The sequence below is a fragment of the Cryphonectria parasitica genome, assembly GCF_011745365.1.
Source record: "Cryphonectria parasitica EP155 unplaced genomic scaffold M406scaffold_10, whole genome shotgun sequence".
Lineage (NCBI taxonomy): Eukaryota > Fungi > Ascomycota > Sordariomycetes > Diaporthales > Cryphonectriaceae > Cryphonectria > Cryphonectria parasitica.
In genome coordinates, this window is record NW_024468918.1 from 992814 (window position 1) to 1012657 (window position 19844).

At 52.4% G+C, this 19844-nt stretch overlaps 6 protein-coding genes and 1 non-coding gene across 7 annotated transcripts; 4 read left to right on the top strand and 3 right to left on the bottom strand.

Moving 5' to 3' along the window:
• Positions 1-1405: 1405 nt before the first annotated feature.
• M406DRAFT_269108 (MFS general substrate transporter) lies at positions 1406-3097 on the bottom strand (the record flags this gene model as incomplete). The annotated part of the gene is made up of 2 exons (XM_040917987.1): positions 1406-2021; positions 2088-3097. 2 exons carry the CDS (start codon positions 3095-3097, stop codon positions 1406-1408), a joined length of 1626 nt encoding a protein of 541 aa, XP_040771326.1.
• Positions 3098-3803: 706 nt separating this feature from the next.
• On the bottom strand, positions 3804-5702 carry M406DRAFT_283482 (putative histone acetyltransferase; the record flags this gene model as incomplete). The annotated part of the gene is made up of 1 exon (XM_040918515.1): positions 3804-5702. The coding sequence occupies one exon, from the start codon at positions 5700-5702 to the stop codon at positions 3978-3980; it is 1725 nt and encodes a 574-aa protein (XP_040771327.1). The 3' UTR covers positions 3804-3977.
• Positions 5703-6250: 548 nt separating this feature from the next.
• On the top strand, positions 6251-7838 carry M406DRAFT_297107 (alpha subunit of succinyl-CoA ligase; the record flags this gene model as incomplete). The annotated part of the gene is made up of 5 exons (XM_040919292.1): positions 6251-6542; positions 6747-6775; positions 6855-6981; positions 7086-7174; positions 7249-7838. The coding sequence occupies exons 1-5, from the start codon at positions 6367-6369 to the stop codon at positions 7836-7838; spliced, it is 1011 nt and encodes a 336-aa protein (XP_040771328.1). The 5' UTR covers positions 6251-6366.
• Positions 7839-8207: 369 nt separating this feature from the next.
• M406DRAFT_283488 (uncharacterized protein) lies at positions 8208-10263 on the bottom strand. Its single transcript, XM_040918516.1, has 3 exons — positions 9386-10263; positions 9002-9273; positions 8208-8904 (listed from the first exon to the last, which is right to left on the bottom strand). The coding sequence occupies exons 1-3, from the start codon at positions 9644-9646 to the stop codon at positions 8730-8732; spliced, it is 708 nt and encodes a 235-aa protein (XP_040771329.1). The 5' UTR covers positions 9647-10263; the 3' UTR covers positions 8208-8729.
• A 309-nt stretch (positions 10264-10572) lies between these two features.
• M406DRAFT_96190 (uncharacterized protein) lies at positions 10573-12453 on the top strand (the record flags this gene model as incomplete). Its single annotated transcript, XM_040926321.1, has 4 exons — positions 10573-10784; positions 10893-10952; positions 11060-11876; positions 11957-12453. Exons 1-4 carry the CDS (start codon positions 10782-10784, stop codon positions 12451-12453), a joined length of 1377 nt encoding a protein of 458 aa, XP_040771330.1. The 5' UTR covers positions 10573-10781.
• Positions 12454-14553: 2100 nt separating this feature from the next.
• Positions 14554-18264, top strand: M406DRAFT_297116 (calcium ATPase; the record flags this gene model as incomplete). The annotated part of the gene is made up of 7 exons (XM_040919293.1): positions 14554-15100; positions 15254-15524; positions 15635-15875; positions 15957-16369; positions 16459-16907; positions 17007-17532; positions 17646-18264. The coding sequence occupies exons 1-7, from the start codon at positions 14614-14616 to the stop codon at positions 18262-18264; spliced, it is 3006 nt and encodes a 1001-aa protein (XP_040771331.1). The 5' UTR covers positions 14554-14613.
• Positions 18265-18633: 369 nt separating this feature from the next.
• On the top strand, positions 18634-18741 carry M406DRAFT_t118. Its single transcript has one exon. It is a non-coding gene; the product is annotated as a tRNA-Met (tRNA).
• Positions 18742-19844: the final 1103 nt, after the last annotated feature.

The window sequence follows — 19844 nt, forward strand, 5'->3', positions numbered from 1 at the left end:
GTTAAGGAGGGGAGAAGTGAAGATGGGCCCTTTTATCTAGCCTCTCAGCACGAGCAACCTTGTTGTGCTGAACCTGGTTGGTCATGATGCGTGATGAGGAGGCCAAGGAGCTACTTACAGCGTGCCTCTGAGTTTATTCAGCCACAAGCGAAGTGCCTCTGACTTCCATGGCATTACCCAAGAACAGTGGCATGGCGCCCGTCAAGGAAAGGAGGATCAGCCCAGACTAGTGGAGGACGCCTGTCCATGTGACTCTGCTCACAGGTCATTACGAGTAGAAGAGTCAAAGAAAGAACGAGCTAGCCGGCTAAACCAGCAAATCCAAGAATGTGATTAGGCAGTACGCACACAAGTTTGTCCCTGGCATGGAACAGTCAAACGTGGCAGTCATCCGTCCAATATGAAGGCGTCGATCTCGCTAGGCCGGAGTGCGTTGTGACCATCGAGCAAGGGTCAGCTCCTGGCAAAGGTCTGGCAAGCCCTGGAAGTTCAAATATATTACGTAGCTATATACAATGCCAAAATAGACTTTTGGGATCATTAGCCTCGAAAGAGACTCCTCGGCTCCTCGCTTTCGCTCGAAGAACCCTTTGTTTTGTACTTTGTATCAGTGGCCAGTCTGCGAGCTCCTGTAGCAGTCATTCATACCTGGACGGGTATAGATTCAACTTTGGACTAGCTACATGTATGGCATTATCATTATTACCATTACTATTGAATCCCATTCTTCTGGGGTACTAAGTTAGATGAAACGACTTTACCATAGCACTGGGGCGAGAATGAAGACTTCATGCCGAGGTGCTAATATCAATCTATATTGTGAAATATAGATCTAGAGTTCACTTCAACACCTTTATGACATGTCAAAAAAGAAAAGAAAAGAAAAAGATCAACAACTCTACTCAGTCATTACTCAATCACTTAAGTATTGTCCAGGTGTCCATGTCGAACGATAGTGCTTACACGAGCATCACAAGAGTACTTCTGGGTAGTCTTTCATAACAACGTTCTCGAGGATGAGGGGTCACAGTCGCACTAGACAATTACAAAAAGAATATGGAGGGTAGTGGTGCTGATGATGATGATGATGGTATTCATAATGAAATGCTGGGGGTCCTTCGTGGGGTCGTTGGCCAAGGGCGGCGGAGTTGGGTTGTGGAGTAACTTCACAACCTCCTTCATTGGGTGTCGTCAAAGTCGATGTCGTCAAAGACATTTAGACTTGTTTCTAGCGCCAGTTCACTACCCCTGCGGTAATCCTTTCCATGTGTATATGGCCTAGTAGTATGTAAGATCATGTAGTAATTCGTCGGCAGTAATTATTTTACCTGTGCCCGCCCCTTGTCGCAAGGCATATTTCGTTGAGGAGCAAAGGACCCTCGATCGTCAATACAAAGTCCTGCCTTCAGACCTGATCAGATGGCATGGCCTTTTCTCCTCGCCCACCATCATGCGCTGATGATGAGTTCTTCTCAGCCATCTTCGCCTCCCTTTCCCTCGCAATCTCTGCCGCAAACTTGCTCTTCAGCCGTAATTTCTCCCCATGGCTGTAAAAGTAAAACACAGGCGTCGTGACAAACACAGCGATAATCGCCAGGATCGTGCTCGCCCACTCCAGCGGGTACTGCTTCCCGATATTGCTGTACATGGGGCTCGAATACAAGGCCGCAATGCCCGAGAGGAAGTCCCGGGCAAAGTCGTTGCCACCTGTCGCGGAGGCTGCGTACACCCCGTAGGCGGCGACCGTGTAGTCGATGGAGCTCTGGTAGATGGAGTAGTTGGCGATGCCCACGAGGCAGGAGAAGATCATGGGCGCGATCCAGGGGATGCCGTAGCTTGGGCCGAGCGATGTCCACGCGAAGCCGATCAGCCCGATGGGCTCAAGGAGGATCACGTACCGAAGCCACCAAAGCCTGGCCTCTGGGGAGACCGAGTCTGGCCCATCTTTCCTCCTGCGCTGACGGAACATGTGGATCGATGGCAGGAAGGAAAAGTAGGCGAGTATGTAACCAACAAGCAGGCTTGAGAGAAAAAAAACCAATTACAGTCAGTATCATCTCAACAGGACGGGGCGAGGATTTACATACGGTACAAACGCCAGACTGATCCCGATAGTGCCAAAGCCCCATTGCTTGTAGACCGGCTGAAACCCCTGTAGGAAAATGAAGATGAGGTTATCGCTGAAGCCACTCACGGCCGAGAGCCAGGCCACGATCGGTTCGGTGATCAGCATGTAGAACGGTCGACTCCAGATGACAAAGACCTCCCGCGCTGTCATACGCCTCTTCTTAACCTCGTTCGGGCCCCAAATGTTCTCCCCATTTTTTCGCCTCTTCTTCGCCAGCCGGTCGAGCATGATTGTGGACCGGGTCTCGGGGACGCAGACAAAGTGCAGGAGCTGCACAGCACCGCCGGCGATGAGCTGCGTATAGAAAATCCACTGCAGCGGCTGCCTCGCCTCCACAAAGCCGCCCACGACGGCACCGACCACGGAGCCACCGACAGAGCTCAAGACGAGGAAGGCGATGGCGTACTCCTGGTCCTCGGGCTCCCACATGTCAGCCAGAACACCGAGCGTGACGCTCCCTCCGGCTGTCGAGAGCCCGCCCAGGAGTCGGCAGATTACGAGTGTGGCATAGTTGGGCGCATATGCACACGGAAACTGCCAGATGTTGACCAGGAGGAGGCTGAGCTGCTGGGTCGGCCAGCGACCGAGCTCCTCGGACCAGGGCGCCCAGAGTTCGCAGCCAAAGGCGTATGCACAGAGGAACGTGAGTTGCGGTACGCGTGCGGCCTGCTGGCTGATGTGGAACTTTTCAGCCACGCCATCGACAGCGTTGGCATACAAAGACGCGTTGAGATTGATACTAATCTGGATCAGGAACATGATGGTGAGAATAAGCCACTTCCTCCATGTTGGGTAGGAGTAGCCGAGGTGCTCATAGGCGTCTTCTTCTTTGAGCTCGGGCCTATTGGCCAATGTGTTCTCTGGTTGCGAAGGCTCTTCAGGTGCGGCCAAACCTTGACGCGTTGTATCTTCCACATGATGATCCTCAGGCTTGGTATCAAGACCGTTGTCCTTGGAAGTATGATCCATTTTGGCAGTCACATTGGACTTGCACGGGGCCTTGGCAGGTTCCCACGACAAGAGAGGGTGATGATTTCTTTCAAAAGGACTATTTCTTGTCTTCACAAGCGAAGAGCAACGGTATCCCTTCATAGATCATGCAAACTTGTGTTGTATCTGCTCTGCGAGCTGGCGTCAATGGCCTTTATATGATCCATGTCATTTTTAGCCCTCACCCGTCTTCCAACTGCTGTATCATCAGGCAGTGAGCAGGACAGGGCCTTGCCGCCACCCCTGACCAGCAACCATACGCCCAGGCTTCCTGTGACCACATCAAGATGAGCAGTCGTGAATTGCAGGTGTGCGAGAGGCAACACCACGCTTGTCAGCATTGGGGGTCGAAAGGATCAAGCACAGTGGCTTGCCAAGTTCCAATCAGGCCGCTTGACCACCCATCCAACCCTCGCCTTGGGCACTGCGAGCCGCATCCGCTTCCCCACCATCTCCATCCTCTTTGTCTGCAATGACGTAGTTGGACGCTCTCAGCCATCAGATGACTGCAATTGGCGGCTATCCGAGGATACGCGAGCATTCCGTTTGAGCCAAGACATTTATAGTTGAAGAACTATCGTCGATCGATCTATACGCCGTGTTGAAATCCTTCAGCAGTCCATCGCAAGAACGGCTAACAGACGCTGCACGAGGTGAAGATCTGTCGGTTCATGTTCTGGCCCTGATGAGACTCTGGAAAAGGCATCACGGCTTGCGATAGTCTGAGGTGGTATTTAAGAGACCGCCGCTCTATGGCTTACTGGCGCCATTGATGAAGTAGGCGCTGTGTTGGGACAAGTGTGCTCAAGTTCAGCCGCGGGATTTGCCCATGAAATTGAGCAGACCATCAGAGCATCCTTCATGCGTCAGGTCCCGGGCGTCCATCCAGCCATTTGCTCATGTAGGGCCCGTCCAGCCAGTATCCCAACTTTTTATAGTAGCTCCTGACCCCAACACCCGAAATGACACTGATCTTTTCGCTGCCATGCTCGTCCCTGGCGATCCGTTCAGCTTCTTCCATCAACAATGTCCCGAAGCCTTGGTGTTGAAACTTCTTCGGGTCCCGTGCATGAACCGGTACTGCCGTACCGTAGACATGCAGTTCCCGCACCAGACTCGTCTGCTGGCCCACCAGCTCTTCACGAAACGTGTACTTCTCAGTGCACTTGCGCAGCCTGAGCAGACCGACGAGGATATCCTGCTTAGGATCCTCGTATGCGAGAAACGTCTCCCAGCCACCATTGGCTGTGTAGTCCCTTCTAATGAGCTCGATCTGGTTGGGCCGTATCTTGTTCTTGACCTCGTTCACGCCTACCTCTCGGGTCCGCACATCGCGGCAGGTGGTGCCGAAGTCCTTCATGCGGGCGAGGGCAAGCTCGCGAAGATTTCCATTTTCCACACCGGATGTGACGAGAGGCATCGGGATATCACGCTGGACACGGTAGATGCGCGTCCATGGCGGAATCAGGGCTAGAATACGGGCGACCAAATCGATCAGACCGTTGGGTGTGTAGTTTTGATACCGCCCCGTCCTCCACAGCTCGTAGAGTCCCGTGCCTCTGATCACGAGCGTGGGGTAGATCTTGAGACCGTCGGTTCGGAAAGCCGGATTTTCAAAGTACTCGCGGAACTGGTCGAGATCCCGCTCCATGTCAACATTGGGGAGATCTGGCATCATGTGGCTGACCACCTTGAAGCCGGCATCTTTGGAGAGACAAAACGTCTCGGCCACGGCAGCTACAGTGTGCCCACGGTTGGTGTCGCGCGCGACGTCCTCGTACAGAGACTGCACGCCAATCTCCAGCCTTGTGCATCCATACCGCAGCATGCTGGACAGGTGTGGCTGCAGACAGTAGTCCGGTCTCGTTTCTATAGTGATGCCGACACATTTTGTGTTGCTCATCTCGCCGGCCTCGACAGCTTCGTCGACATTGGAGGTCTGGTATCCGCTGAGGGCGTTGTGCAGCTGAGAGATGAAATCGTCCCTGTACTGCTCGGGCAGGGACATGAAGGTGCCACCCATGATAATGTACTCGACCTTGTCGACGGAATGGCCGAGGGACTTGAGCTGATCGACACGGCCGCGCGCCTGCTCAAAGGGATCGTACCTCGCCCGGATGGCGCGCATGGAGGTGGGCTCGTAGCCTGTATAGGACTGGGTGCTGTACTCGAAGTCGGAGTCTGGCCCACCGGGACAGTAGACGCAGATGTTGCCAGTATAGGCAATGTGTGGGCAGCGGTGAGGCTTGCACATGACGGCAACGACAGCTATGCCCGAGGAGGTCCGGATGGGCTTCGCGACGAGCTTGGGGAGGATGTACTTCTTGTAGTGTTCGGGAACAGCGGCGATAATGGCAGTCAGGGGCGGCATGTTGTTGATCTTGTGCTTCTTGGCCAACCTGGAACGCACAGCGTTTAGGTTGAGGTCCTTCTTCGGGCGTGCATGGTCCTGGGCGGCCTCGTGGTCCTCGATGAGGGCGTTAGCGATGTCTGCGCAACATCGCAGGAAACGCTCGTTCTCTGGAGGCAGGTCGGCATCTTTCTTGCGACCCGACTTGGTCACTGTCACCGTTGTGGTCGCCATGGAGAGAATAGAGGCGAGAGTGTCATGGAGGTAAGTTGGTAGGCAGGCAGGTAGGTTGGGTGACAGGCTGAGGTCTCAAAAAGTTGTTGTGGAGAATGTTCAAAATAAAGTATTGACTATTCGTCAGGACCTGTTGTACATGGTAGTCATGCAGTAGCGATCGAGGAGGGGGGTCCTACCGTGCTTCTCTGTACGTAGTGGGGGTTCTGAAATTCTGTTAGTGCAGTGGCTAGGTGGCTGATAAGGGACTGATAAGCAGCAGGGAGTAGTTGGTGAGTCGGCAGGCACAGTGGGAAGAAAAGAAAAAAAAAAAGCTACTCCAATTTGGGATCATTGTGGATCTTTTGCGGTACATATGACGGTACCTACTTGATAGTATCCTTTAGCAGTACTGAGGAGGTACCCTGACGCCTTGAGCCCGCCCACAGTGGGTGGTAGGTGAGGCATGTGGGCAACCGAACTAGAACTGTAGCCGGAACTGAAGCTGCTGCAACGAAACGAACCTCAGCAACTGCCTTTCAGCCAAGCTTAATCAAACACCACCTCATCCTGAATCGAGCCTCCATCTCGACGACACAACCCTTTCCTTTTTCCTTTTCCCTGCCCGTTTCTCTACTCTCCTCTCCTCACACATCCTTTCCCTCACCTGCTAGAGCTACCCAAAATGCAGGCCTTTGCGAGACAAGCGCGGCTCTCGTCAGCCTCGGCTTCGACACTGCGACACCTCTGCAAGAGGACGTACAGCGCCCAGACTGGCCCCTACACCAACACCATCGAGAACCTTAGGATCAACGCCGATACCAAGGTCATTTTTCAGGGCTTTACTGGCAAGCAGGGAACGTAAGTTGTTATGTTATCTCGTGTGCTTCTCTCCTGCTGTCGCGACGCTTATCGCGAAGCCTCTTGAGCGAGAGCCCAACGGAACAAAGGAAAAAAAAAAAAAAAATTTAAGAAAAGAAGAAGAAAAGATCAATAAAGATCGCAAAGCAAAGATACCACCTGCGCTGAGATTCGCATGCTAACCCGAACTTATCCTCTTCATAGATTCCACGCTGAACAGGCTATTGCCTACGGTAATTACATGATCCCCTCGAAGGCCGTTGTGCGACAAATGACAAGCGTCTGATCATATATCTCGTATCTCGTCTGCAGGCACCAAAGTTGTTGGAGGAACAAACCCAAAGAAGGCCGGCACCACCCACCTCGACCGTCCCGTCTTTGCGTCTGTCGCCGATGCCATCAAGGAGACCGGCGCGACTGCTACAGGAATCTTTGTCCCGTAAGGATCATTCACCTATAAGAGAGAAATTGGCCTGCACACACGAGTCTAGAGGTGGCATGTGATGGTCAGAACATGAAGGTCGGTCTTGCTGACTGCAACAGTCCTCCCCTGGCAGCAGGAGGTATCCAGGAGGCCATCGAGGCCGAGATTCCCCTCGTGGTTTGCATCACTGAAGGCATCCCTCAACATGGTCAGTTGTCCACAGAGCTTCCTCCCACTGTATCTCTCACCATCGGCACCTAATTGACAAAATACCCTTCCCAGACATGGTGCGCATTACGTCCATGCTCAAGACCCAGTCCAAGACTCGTCTCGTCGGCCCCAACTGCCCCGGTATTATTGCCCCCGGCCAGTGCAAGATTGGCATCATGCCCGGCTTCATCCACAAGCGCGGCCGCATTGGTATCGTCTCCCGCTCCGGTACTCTGACCTACGAGGCCGTCAACCAGACCACCCAGGCTGGTCTGGGCCAGTCTCTTGTCGTTGGCATCGGTGGCGATCCCTTCTCCGGCACGAACTTCATCGACTGCCTCAAGGTCTTCCTCCAGGACTCGGAGACGGATGGCATCATCATGATTGGCGAGATTGGTGGTTCCGCTGAGGAGGATGCCGCCGACTTCCTGCGCGAGAACAACACCGTTAACGGTGGCAAGCCTGTCGTCAGCTTCATTGCTGGTATCTCTGCACCTCCTGGACGCCGCATGGGCCACGCTGGTGCTATTGTGTCTGGTGGCAAGGGTGGTGCTGACTCCAAGATCAAGGCCCTGGAGAGCGCCGGTGTCATTGTCGAGCGCTCGCCTGCCGGTCTGGGTAAGGCCCTCCGCGACGAGTTCGTCCGACGGGATCTGCTGTAAAGCTGCGGCCCCACCGCCATGGCAAGTTGGAGAGGAAGACCTGACGGCTCTTCATGCACCTCTTCAGGGTAGATAGCGGGCTTCAGGTTGTGTGATCCTCTCGGCAGAGGTAACATGGATCTGTGTACAAGGAACCATTGGATGGCTGGAAGGCTCGGCGAGCGTCATATTTGTAGCCTCGTGAACGAGGATGCCTCTTTTCTCATTCGCAAATTTTTATAGACTGGGGCGGAAGCGGCGTGGTGTCCAAATGCATTTTTCTCATACCCAAATACTTCACTAATCTGTATGTATGTAAGCCTATCTAGGCGTCTCTTGTACGAGGACGGGCCTGGCTGGGCTGGTGTGGTGTGGTGCAACACCATAGTTGGCTACAAATAGTAGACTTCGATTTGAGATTTCTATAAAACCCATGGAAGAGAAAGAAGAAGCAACCCCCCCCCCCCATTTACTGATGGCAAGGCTAAGCTGTGCTGAGTGATCAAAATGCTTCATAACCCCCCTGGCTGACCTAAACGCCTTGATTGCGAAACCGACTTTGAAAATTTGTCGGCCGTTATGCTCTTGAGGAACCCCTCAAGACTTTGCTGAGTAGACGACATGATCTGTCAACGTCGTCTCTCAACACACCGCATCATGCAACACAATAAGAGAAAGCAAAGCTGCCTCCACATCACGCCTTGGTAGCCTTTTTGCAACGACTGCCTCTGGAACCAAGCTCTTGTGTGGGTGGGCAAGCAGTCCCCAAGTCTTGGGCACAGCACGCAAAGCACAAATTTATGCTCTGCTCTGCCGTGCTCTCATGCCCCTTGGGACAAGACAATGAGTCCTTGGCTGTTCCACGCTCTTTTGCCCATGTTATATCCGGACACTCGGCCTGTGTGCTCGTACTCAGTTCTCGCCTAAGAGACGAGCTGTGACATCTCCCATGTAGGCCTCTTCCATCTCGTAATCCTCACCGCCGTTCCGTTCGATTCCCACGTAGGCGAAGGCGTCGACAACGCTATCAAGCTCAAAGCCCATGTTGACGAAGCGGTCGACCATGTTTTTGTTCCAGCCCTGATATCTGTGACCAGGGAAAGGTCCGTCAGCATAATGGCCGGGGATTATGGTCACAATCCTATCCTCACGAGGGCGGGGAAGAAAGGCCCATGTCTTCTTACCGATTGATGTCATCCTCCTTCTTGGCCTTGCTCTTCCGCTGTATCTGATCGGGAGCAGGATGTATCCTCGGGGCTCCAGCGTATCTGACGGCCCAGTCATGTGCGACGCTCTCGAAATACTCGGGATCTTCCATCATCATCTTGGCAACCTCTGCGTCTTGGGGATCTTTGGGATTTGGGGCCTCGAGGAGCATGCGTAGGGAGAGCAGGGCGGTCTTGATAGTACCGACGGGGGACCAGCCATTGCCAAGAACGTCGAGACAGATTGCGCCCTGTTTTTTTTCGACACCGTAGAGATGGTATTTAGTTATGATAATCCTCGTGGTGGTGATAATGGTGGAGATGGGTTGAGTCCGAGCATTTCGTTTGTAAGAGGGAACTCACAGTCTGGCTGCTGACGTTTGGATGCCACATCTTGGTGTCAAACTTCATAACGGGTGACTTGAAGGGATACATATCTGGTATCAGGATGTCCACTACGTATGTCCCACCGGCATACGGGGTATCTGGAGGACCGGGAAAGGTGCCCTTGAGATGTGTCAGGTTGCTCTGGTCGATTGGAGATGCAGAAACACCTGACTTGTCTCTGTCCTGGTGCATGTCTGCCAACTCTTTGGCAATCCTGCGCTCACGGGTGGTGGCCATGTTCAAAGATTGGGGGGAGGAGGGGAGGGAGGATAAAACGGATGTTGCTAGTTTCTGTCCAACCTGCAGCTGAGAAATGGATTGGTAAGAACACTTTCAGTCTGACGTTGAGGCTGCAGATCAAGCCTGATAAGTGTGGCGGATGGTTGTCGAATTTCGCCTTTCCCCCCCTCTTTTCTGTTCTTTTAGAAGGGAGAGAGAGAATGAGGGGTGAAAGGGAGGGGAGAGGAAAGTGGGGGCGAAGCCGGTTCTTCACAGATGAGGTCAAGGATGGAAAGTTGAGTTTGATGTTGAGGGGTCACGAACAAAGTGCCACGAGTCGTCGTCAGGTTACAGGCAGAATGACCCTGTCCAGCCCCGATCCAGTTCAGTTGAGAACTACAGCCTTCTCAAGGCTACAAGGGAGTGAGGCAACAACCAGAGAACCAGGAATTGGGTACAGATGAACAGCTGAAATACGAGGCGGAGGAGAAAGAGTCAGGCTCCAAAGAGCTGCAGGAGTGAAGGAGGAGGAGGACTCGGTATTATTAGTGTGGTCTTGCCAGCCTGCTGTTGATAGATGCTTTCGTACCATACCATATGCAGTTCAGTACCGCGGTACCCAGAGCAATCGACTCAGTATCTCACATGGCTCAAAATAAAGTATGAATGATCAGTGGTAGGCAGCTTCAATGGGTAGTTTCCAGCAGTGACCTCATTGGACTAGGCCTACAGTGGGGGCCTAGCCCACTACAAGGTACCATGCATGTACTGTGGTACGACAGTGCATGCTGTACTATGATACCTCGGGGGTCACAGCTAGCCCTTGCCCGGCCTAGCCCGGCAGGCAATTGTGTCGAGCTTGTGAGAGCACCTCAGGATGCGTGTCAAAGTGGCAGCCTGATTACCTAACTCTGTCCCAATCAACCTACCTTCACAGCTTGTCTGGCCGTGTGGCTGCTTCCCATTTATCCTGGTTAGCATCAAAGCAAACAAGCCGCACCAGTCAACCATCCGAAGCATCCTCATCTCCAGGCTTTCTAAAGGCCTCAAAGAGAGACAATCTTTTTGTTTTGGGTCTATTTGAACGCTCCTGTTCTGCCTTGCCACTGTCGCCGAAGCCAAACCGAACGTTCCTCGCAGCTGAACTGTCAACATGGTACGCCAAATTCCATGGCCTTCGTTCTCGTCTTGCCTTTTTTGGCAGTCCACTCCTCTCGCAGCATCCATTTAGTATTATCTACTGACGATATTCTTTCCATAACAGGGTCAGAACCAGTCTGGTATGGGCCCAGGCCAGGATGGCCGCGACGAGAAGGATAAGAAGGTACGCTTTGCATCATCCACACAATCCCGAACTTCATTCCCGGCCTTCTTCTTTGTGATGGTCGTGAAGCCCTTGTTGCTGACATTCTCTCATTCTCAACCGTACAGAAGGACAAGCCCAAGTATGAACCCCCACCAAAGCCTACCATGCGCGTTGGCCGCAAAAAGAGAAAGCAGGGTGGTACCAGCGCTGCCGCCAAGCTTCCCGCCATCTACCCCAGCCAGCGCTGCAAGCTCCGCCTCTTGCGGATGCAGCGCATACACGACCATTTGCTCCTCGAGGAGGAGTACGTCGAGAACCAGGAACGTCTCCGCAAGGCAAAGGCGGCAAAGGACAGCTCTGCTCCTGCCGCTGCTGACGACCACGCCGATGACCGTAACGCCGACGAGCGTGGCCGTGTCGACGATATGAGGGGAAGTCCCATGGGTGTCGGCACCCTCGAGGAGATGATCGACGACGACCACGCCATCGTATCCAGCACTACCGGCCCCGAATACTACGTCAGCATCATGAGCTTTGTCGACAAGGACCTTCTCGAGCCCGGCGCTAGCGTCCTGCTGCACCACAAGAGCGTCAGCATCGTGGGTGTCCTGACGGACGATACGGACCCTGCCGTCAGCGTCATGAAACTGGACAAGGCCCCGACCGAGTCATATGCGGACATTGGCGGCCTGGAGCAGCAGATCCAGGAGGTCAGGGAGTCGGTCGAGCTGCCCCTGCTGCACCCGGAGCTGTACGAGGAGATGGGCATCAAACCGCCCAAGGGCGTTATTCTCTACGGCGCTCCAGGTACTGGAAAAACTCTCTTGGCCAAAGCCGTGGCAAATCAGACGTCTGCAACCTTCCTGCGCATTGTTGGCTCCGAGCTGATCCAGAAGTATCTCGGTGACGGGCCCCGCCTGGTCCGCCAGCTCTTCCAGGCAAGTCCAGCGCCCGCGCCCTGTCAGATAAAATATAAAACATGGGATTCTCTGCTGACATGTATGACACGCAGGTTGCTGGAGAGAACGCTCCGTCGATTGTCTTCATTGACGAGATTGATGCTATCGGCACAAAGCGTTACGAGTCTACGTCGGGTGGCGAGCGAGAGGTGCAGCGGACCATGCTTGAGCTTCTCAACCAGCTGGACGGCTTCGATGATCGCGGCGACGTCAAGGTCATCATGGCAACCAACAAGATCGAGACGCTGGATCCTGCCCTGATTAGGCCTGGCCGAATCGACCGAAAGATTCTCTTTGAGCCTCCAGACCAGAACACGAAGCGCAAGATCTTCAACTTGCACACGTCCAAGATGAACCTCAATGAAGACGTGGAACTAGAGGAATTCATCGCGCAGAAGGATGATCTCTCTGGCGCCGATATCAAGGCCATCTGCTCCGAGGCTGGCTTATTGGCACTGCGAGAGAGACGTATGCGGGTGCAGATGTCCGACTTCCGGTCTGCACGTGAGAGAGTGCTCCGGACGAAGCAGGAAGGCGAACCCGAGGGATTGTATTTGTAGTCTTGACAAGTGTGTACATTTGCTTCTTACATGGGGAAAGGCAGGGAGGTTAATGAGAAAAACTTATCGCTACAGACGAGCAATAGCATGGCTAGGCGATAGATGACAAATAGATGCTTATTGGGCCGAACTTCTCTGGCTTATACTGACGAGACGATGGTCTTTTGCTGAAGGTCTACATGCTCACCTATTTTATTTTAATTATTTGCTTTCCTTTTTTCTTCTTTTTTTTTTCTTCTTCTTTTCCTTTTCTTTTTTTTTTTGTCTCTTTTTTATTTCCCTCGGAGATGACGAAATGGTTTGGGTTAATCTGGAGGCCTCTGGAGGATTGCCGGTTCAGGAAACCCGTGATGATGGCGGGAGGATTTGGTGTGCCAAGGGGCAGAGAAGCCAAAACTGACTTGACTGATGCTCCACCCTTTGTCGCCCTATACGATTCAAGACGATCGTCATCACATGCAACCTGGGGACGTGGCCATGCGTGCGTGCGGCTGTGCATGGGAGCCATTGTGCGGGCTGCACTTCATGAATCCAAATATCAAACAGAGACCTTGGACCGCTTCTGCGACTATGCGCGATTTCTGACCGCCTGTTATGCCTCTACTCTCCTGTTTTTTTCCCACCCCTCAATCATTTTATAACATATACGTAAATTGCCGACGGCGTCTATCCCGGAATGAGTTTGGCATGAGGTATTTCTCAAAGCCGGATGCCACAGTATGGAAAACAATTCCCTCGGGATGCCTGAAGCGAGACATGTCCTCCTTGTGCTGCATAATGCAAGTTGCTGATCGATTCAATCATTTCCCTCCCTTGTTTGTCAGTCCTCCTGGCCACGAGACCAGATTTTCCCCCTCCTCTTCCGTCACAGGCTCACCGCCGTGTTAGCAAGTTTTGAGTTTAGATACAATGACAATTAACCGTTGGAGTGTGCAGATGGGTCATCTTCATCATAATGGTGCCACCTCGATTCAGGTGGTCACTTCTGTCCGCCAAGTGTCAAGTCTAACCGAATCATATGGAAACGCCCATAATGTTCCCTCGGGGTGTAAGTAGCATCCTTTTCCCGCCCCATTATGCTTTCTGCCAGAGCGCTGCCACCGCCAAGTCCTGTGCTTTGTTCTGTAGTCAGTTGCACTGCCTCCAGACGACGTAGAGAGTTTGGCGAGCTGATAGCCAACACTCCGGGTATACTATCCACCTAAGATTAAAGTATCCAGTAAAGGATAAAACTGTGACCACTCCTTTCCGCTTCAAGAACTATTGGAGCATGTGATATCGAGATATGTAATACTGAAGAGGGAAAAGCTCAACCTGATAGTATCTGGAATCCTCCCGCTCCACCTCCTTCTGCCCCCGTTTCATGGTGAGTGAGGTATTACACCAGCCCATCTAATAACAATCCTTCCTCCTGCTGTGTAGTGGATTGAAAGCACGCTTCGTTCCGAGTCTTCAAGGATAAATCCCTCAATCATCGTGGTCAGAGTCTCCTGTTTCTCGACGCTTCGAAGTTCTTGCTCATCTACTCTCGCCTCCTTCTCCCATATAAATTCCCCTCTGTCCTCCACTGAATTTCTACTGTATGGTCTTCAGTGTCTCGCAGAGCTACCAGGTCTATCTCGCCATGGACGAGGATGACAACCCGAAGTCTGCCCCAGACCGCATCCGCTTCAAGATTTCGGACGAGGAGGCGGCTAGAGCCTCGACAAGCCGTAGTAACCAACACAACCATGCTACTCTCCCGCTGGCTCGTTCGGCGACAGCGATCTCGGAAGACTCTGTGTCGCTTTTTCCTGTCAATGGCCGTGGGAGCATGACGATAGAGCCTGCCGCTGCTTTGCCGATTCAATACCGGACTCTGTAAGCCACGCCAGATGAATTAGCAGATCGTTTATCATCTATTGTTCATTGCCTTTTGATCAAGTGACTGTGTTCTGACTACCAGGCAGATCCATTGATATCGACGACGCCAAGGGCAAAGACAAGAAGAATGCTGCAGTCACAGGTAATTGATATCTGGTGTTCCGAGTCTTGACAGCCAATGATGTTCCCAAAGCAATCTGGCTACTGGTTTCTGACACAATACAAACTCGCTACAAACTATCAGATCTCGCCGACTTAGAATGGCATACCATCACGACCGACGAGCTCCTCCAACGTATGAACTTATCCCTCAAAGACGGCCTCTCCGAAGAACAAGTAAGAATCCGCCAGCACCGCTATGGAAAAAACGCACCCTCGCCACCACCGACCCATCATTTCAAGACCATCGCGGGATATTTCTTCAAGGGATTCGGATCCATCCTCCTCATCGCGGCTATCCTTGTCTTCATCGCCTGGCGACCCCTAGGCGACCCTCCTGCGCAGGCGAATCTTGCCCTTGCCATCGTCCTGGTTGCCGTGTTCCTCATCCAGGCTGGGTTTAACATGTGGCAAGACTGGTCTTCGGGCCGCGTCATGGCCAGTATCAAGAACATGCTGCCTGACGAGTGCCACGTCGTTCGGGACGGCACGCAGAGGACACTGTTTGCAAATGATTTAGTTCCTGGTGATGTCCTGCTGGTCAAGGCTGGGAACAAATTACCGGCAGACGTGAGGTTTACACAGGTCTCGTCGGATGCGAAATTTGATCGGTCTATTCTTACTGGTACGTTCTCCAAGGAGGACCTCGCAAGACTTTTTTCATATCATTGCCTTTGCTCAAAAAGAACTCTTCCCCTACACAAATGACCGCCTGGAAACCTGTCAACATATACTGTGGCTTGGATTATTTTACTGACTATGTCAATCATCCTTTCAGGAGAATCGGTGCCCCTCTCAGCCGCAGTCGATTCGACAGACAAGAACTACCTGGAGACGAAGAACATTGGTCTCCAAGGAACACACTGTGTCTCGGGAACATGCACTGGCGTCGTTGTTGCCACAGGGAACCGCACCGTGTTTGGCAGAATTGCCAAATTGACAAGTGAACCTAAGACTGGCATGACTACGCTTGAGCGTGAGGTGCTGAACTTTGTCTTGATCATATGCTCGATCATGGCCATTATGATCATCATCGTCTTGATACTTTGGTATGTCTGAGCAAATACTTCCTATTTCGTCTTTCTCACCTGGCGATAAGCCTGGCCACTGAGCTGGGTTTTTTTTCTTCCTTTTGTATTAACACTTGATATTTCCTCAGGGCCGCGTGGCTGAGAAAAGAGCATCCAGACTGGATCAATGTCCCCACGCTCATCGTCGACTGCGTCTCCGTGGCTGTGGCTTTCATCCCCGAGGGCCTCCCGGTAGCCTTAACGGCGAGTCTGACAATCAGTGCCAATATGATGCGCAAGAACAAGATCCTGTGCAAGTCCTTGAAGACTGTCGAAACTCTGGGATCAGTATCCGTGATTTGCTCAGACAAGACCGGAACTCTGACTGCGGTATGTGTTCAAATCTGTTCCCAGTCTATAACATTAGTATGAATCATCCTATAAGATGCTGATTTCTCTCCTGGTGATTAGAACAAGATGCAGGTCAAGGAATGCTGTCTGGGCCTCGAGAAGATGACAGCAGACGCAGCACGAGACATGCTCGTCGCAGAGCGCAACACGGCTGGCAGGTTCGCTGGCAACGCCATCGACCAGCTGCGCACCATAGCAGGGCTCTGCAACTCGGCCGAGTTTGATTCTCAGACTCGAAGACTGCCCTTGGCCGAGCGCAGGATCCACGGGGATGCGACTGACTCTGCCATTCTCCGCTTTGCCGAGTCTCTTGGCCCCGTCTCGGAGCTGAAGAGGTGCTGGCAGACAAAGTTTGAGCTTGCCTTTAACAGCAAGAACAAGTTTATGATCAGGGTGCTGGGGTTGACGCATCCTGATGGCCTTGAGGATGCAGTTCCTATGGATACAGCCTCCATGTTTGAGCCTGGCGATATGTAAGAAGAGAGAGAGAGAGGATCCCTCTTTTCATTCATTATCACCATTCGTTCCATGATACTGACACATGCATTGACCTTTTCAACAGGCTTCTTACTATCAAGGGCGCCCCTGATAGGCTTCTCGACCGTTGTAGTCGCTACATTGGCAGGACTGGAGCATCGCACATCCTCAGCGACACGACAAGAGAGCAAATCGAGGCCATACAGCAAGAGTACTCTGCCCAGGGCCGCCGTGTGCTTCTCCTCGCCCACAAGGCCCTCTCACGCAGCTGCATCCGGTCTACATCGCCCTTGTCCTCCGCATTCGAGGGCGAAGTGACCCAGCAGGCAAAGTCCGGCCTCACGCTGGTCGGGCTTGTGGCCATAGCAGACCCGCCGCGCCCTGAGATCCCACAGGTCGTCAAGACTTTAAGAGGTGCTGGCATTCGAATCTTCATGGTCACAGGCGACTTTGCGCTGACGGCGCAGGCCATCGCGGCGGAGTGTGGGATTATTACTGGTCCTGCTGCGTCAGTCAGGGATGCCTCTGCCCTCAGTCGACATCCCCTGGCCCACCACTCGGAGTTGAACGATACTAATACTCATAATGATAATAATAACGCTACACATGGGGCAGAACCAGAAGCAGAAGTAGCAGCAGAAGCAAGAACCACCACCAACTCTGCCCTCCACCGCCGGAACCAGGATAAAAACAACAATGCGTCCTCGCCAACCTCGATCGTCCTCACAGGTTCTGACCTCATGGCCATGAACGAGTCGCAGTGGGACCAGCTGGCCTACTCATACACAGAAGTCGTCTTTGCCCGGACCACACCAGAGCAGAAACTGCGCATCGTCCGCGAGCTGCAAGTTCGGGGTCTGGTCGTCGGCATGACAGGCGATGGCGTCAATGATGCGCCCGCGCTCCGGGCTGCGGACGTGGGCATCGCTGTGGGGTCGGGCAGTGACATCGCGGTCGAGGCTGCGGATATGGTCCTCCTCGAGAACTTTGGGAGTGTCGTCGAGGCTGTCAGGTTTGGGCGCATGATGTTTGATAATCTCAAGAAGACGATTGCGTATTTGCTGCCTGCTGGGAGTTTCTCCGAGTTCTGGCCCGTCTTTACCAATGTGGCGTTTGGTCTGCCGCAGGTCTTGAGCAGTTTCTTGATGATTGTGATCTGGTAAGTCAAGGTTCTTCTCCATGAACAAGAAGAAAGGAAGAGAGGAAAGAGTGGAAAGAGAGATTACTGTCAACGTTGGCTTCCTATGCTAATTCGTCAATCTCTACAATCAGCTGCTTCACAGACTGCCTGGCCGCCACAGCCCTGGCCTACGAGAAACCCGAGGCGGACGTGCTCCTGCGCCCACCACGCGTCATCGGTGTCGACAGGCTGGTCGACTGGAAGCTCATCGTTCATTCGTACGGCTTCATCGGCTTCATGGAGACGCTCGCCTCCTTCGCCATGTCGTACTGGTATCTCCAGCGCAGCGGAATCCCCTTTAGTGCACTGTGGTTCGGGTTCGGAAACCTGCCCGCTGATATCGACGACGCGTACTACACGGACAAGCTCAACGTGGCCAGCTCTATCTACTTTGTCAACCTGGTCGTCATGCAGTGGTTCAACCTGCTGTCGGTACGAACAAGACGGCTGTCTTTGTTTCAGCACCCGCCGCTGTGCAACAGGGCCACGCAGAACCTGTGGCTGTTCCCTGCGGTCCTGTTCGCTCTGGTCATGGTCTTTTTCTGGTGTTATATTCCTAAGCTGCAGCAGGTCCTGGGCACGGCGGCGGTGCCAGTAGAGTATTGGTTCTTGCCGATGGCGTATGGACTGGGGATCTTGTTGTTGGACGAGGGGCGTAAATTCTGGGTGAGGAGGTGGCCTCGTGGTGTGATAGCTCAGTGGGCGTGGTAGAAGGTAATTATGGTAGATCAGATAAGAGTGGCTGTATAGATTCTTGACTTATGAAAGAAGTAGAAATCGATGATTTGTACATATGGAGGCAGTTCTTCTGTTTTTGGTTCTGACATATCAGACATCTTTTTCTTTTTCTTTTTCTTTTCTCTTCAATTACCAAGGGACAACCAGAAGAATCTTATGATATCCAATACGAGTGTTCTTCCAGCTCTCTCTCTAAATAGTCATGTTCCAATGGAAAGAGTGGCCCGTCTGTGTAAACGTCGTCTTCTTTGTGAAAGTTGCAGATCGACAACTGGACTGCCCGAGAATCCCAGCAATAAGAAGCAACATGTCAAGCAGCAATCATCCAATCATCTGGAAGATGTCTGAGTGGCTCAGTTGGTTAGAGCGTTGGTCTCATAGCATGACTCGGTGGAACAACCATCGGGAGCACCAATCCAAAGGTCGTGAGTTCGAGTCTCACCTCGGACACTTGCATTTTTGCATTTTCCATCCAAAGCATGAGAAAAGTTTTTGCCTCTCTCTTCCAATTTGGAATGGAGGAGGTTGTTTTTGTGACGAGGCGTAGGCAGCCTATGTCTGCAGGTGACATGAATGAACGAAGCGATGGGCGGCGATGGAGAAGCAAGCCTGAACGGATCGGTTCGCCCTTGTTATTGTAGGTACGTTCAAGATATATTCACTATTCACTGTTGGACAGGAAATGTGTACTGTATAATAGTCCTCAATGGTACACAGGAGGAAATTATTAGCTATATGCTCATTTGGCTACCATGTACAGTAGTAGGATGTAAATACAGCACCGTGAGCACGTACGCATATAAACCAGAGTTGTACCATCTTTGGCGATTTGGCCAATCATTTTACATCGTTCCAGGCCCACCACACAGCCACGGGCAGTCCGGCTTTGAGGATGTTTTATTTTCTCCGTTCCAGCTGTCGTGGTCATCCTTCTGCCCTCGGACTGGGCCCATCCTGATAGGCGACCTCGCCAGAATCCGAACGACGCGATGCCTTTTGGGAGAAATCCCCTAGGTTGGGGCTATGCTGCTACTACTTGTATGCGCTATGGTAGGTATGAGTGGAGAATGATAGTCCCCTGTTCCCCTCTCCAGCCGGTTTATACTATTATAGGCCTGGCAGCATGACATCACAATCACAGGGCCGTCTTGTCTCTCTTTTTAAGTGTATATTGCTCTAGTTTGGGCAGTATAGCGTCGGGTTTACTGATAACAATGCCAACGAAGCGTCTCACAGCCACAGTATTTCCCACGTGCCTAACACTCCCTTTCTGCCATACATTCCTCTATTTCCACACTCTCGTTCGCAGTAATTGGCTTCCTGTTTCCTTATGTGGCAGCTAAGGTAGAGGGGCGCAGTGGAGACCATGCCATCTCTGTACACATACACGGCCTTGAAGGTTTGATCCGTCCGAAAGCAAGATCTTGAATGTTAGATCTGTGAAACCTACATCTATATAGATCCTCCTCTCTCCCTAAACGTGCATTCATCCAGATCAGCTTCAATCTATTATACAGTACTCGGTCCTTTTTTTCTTTCTCTCGTCAATCACC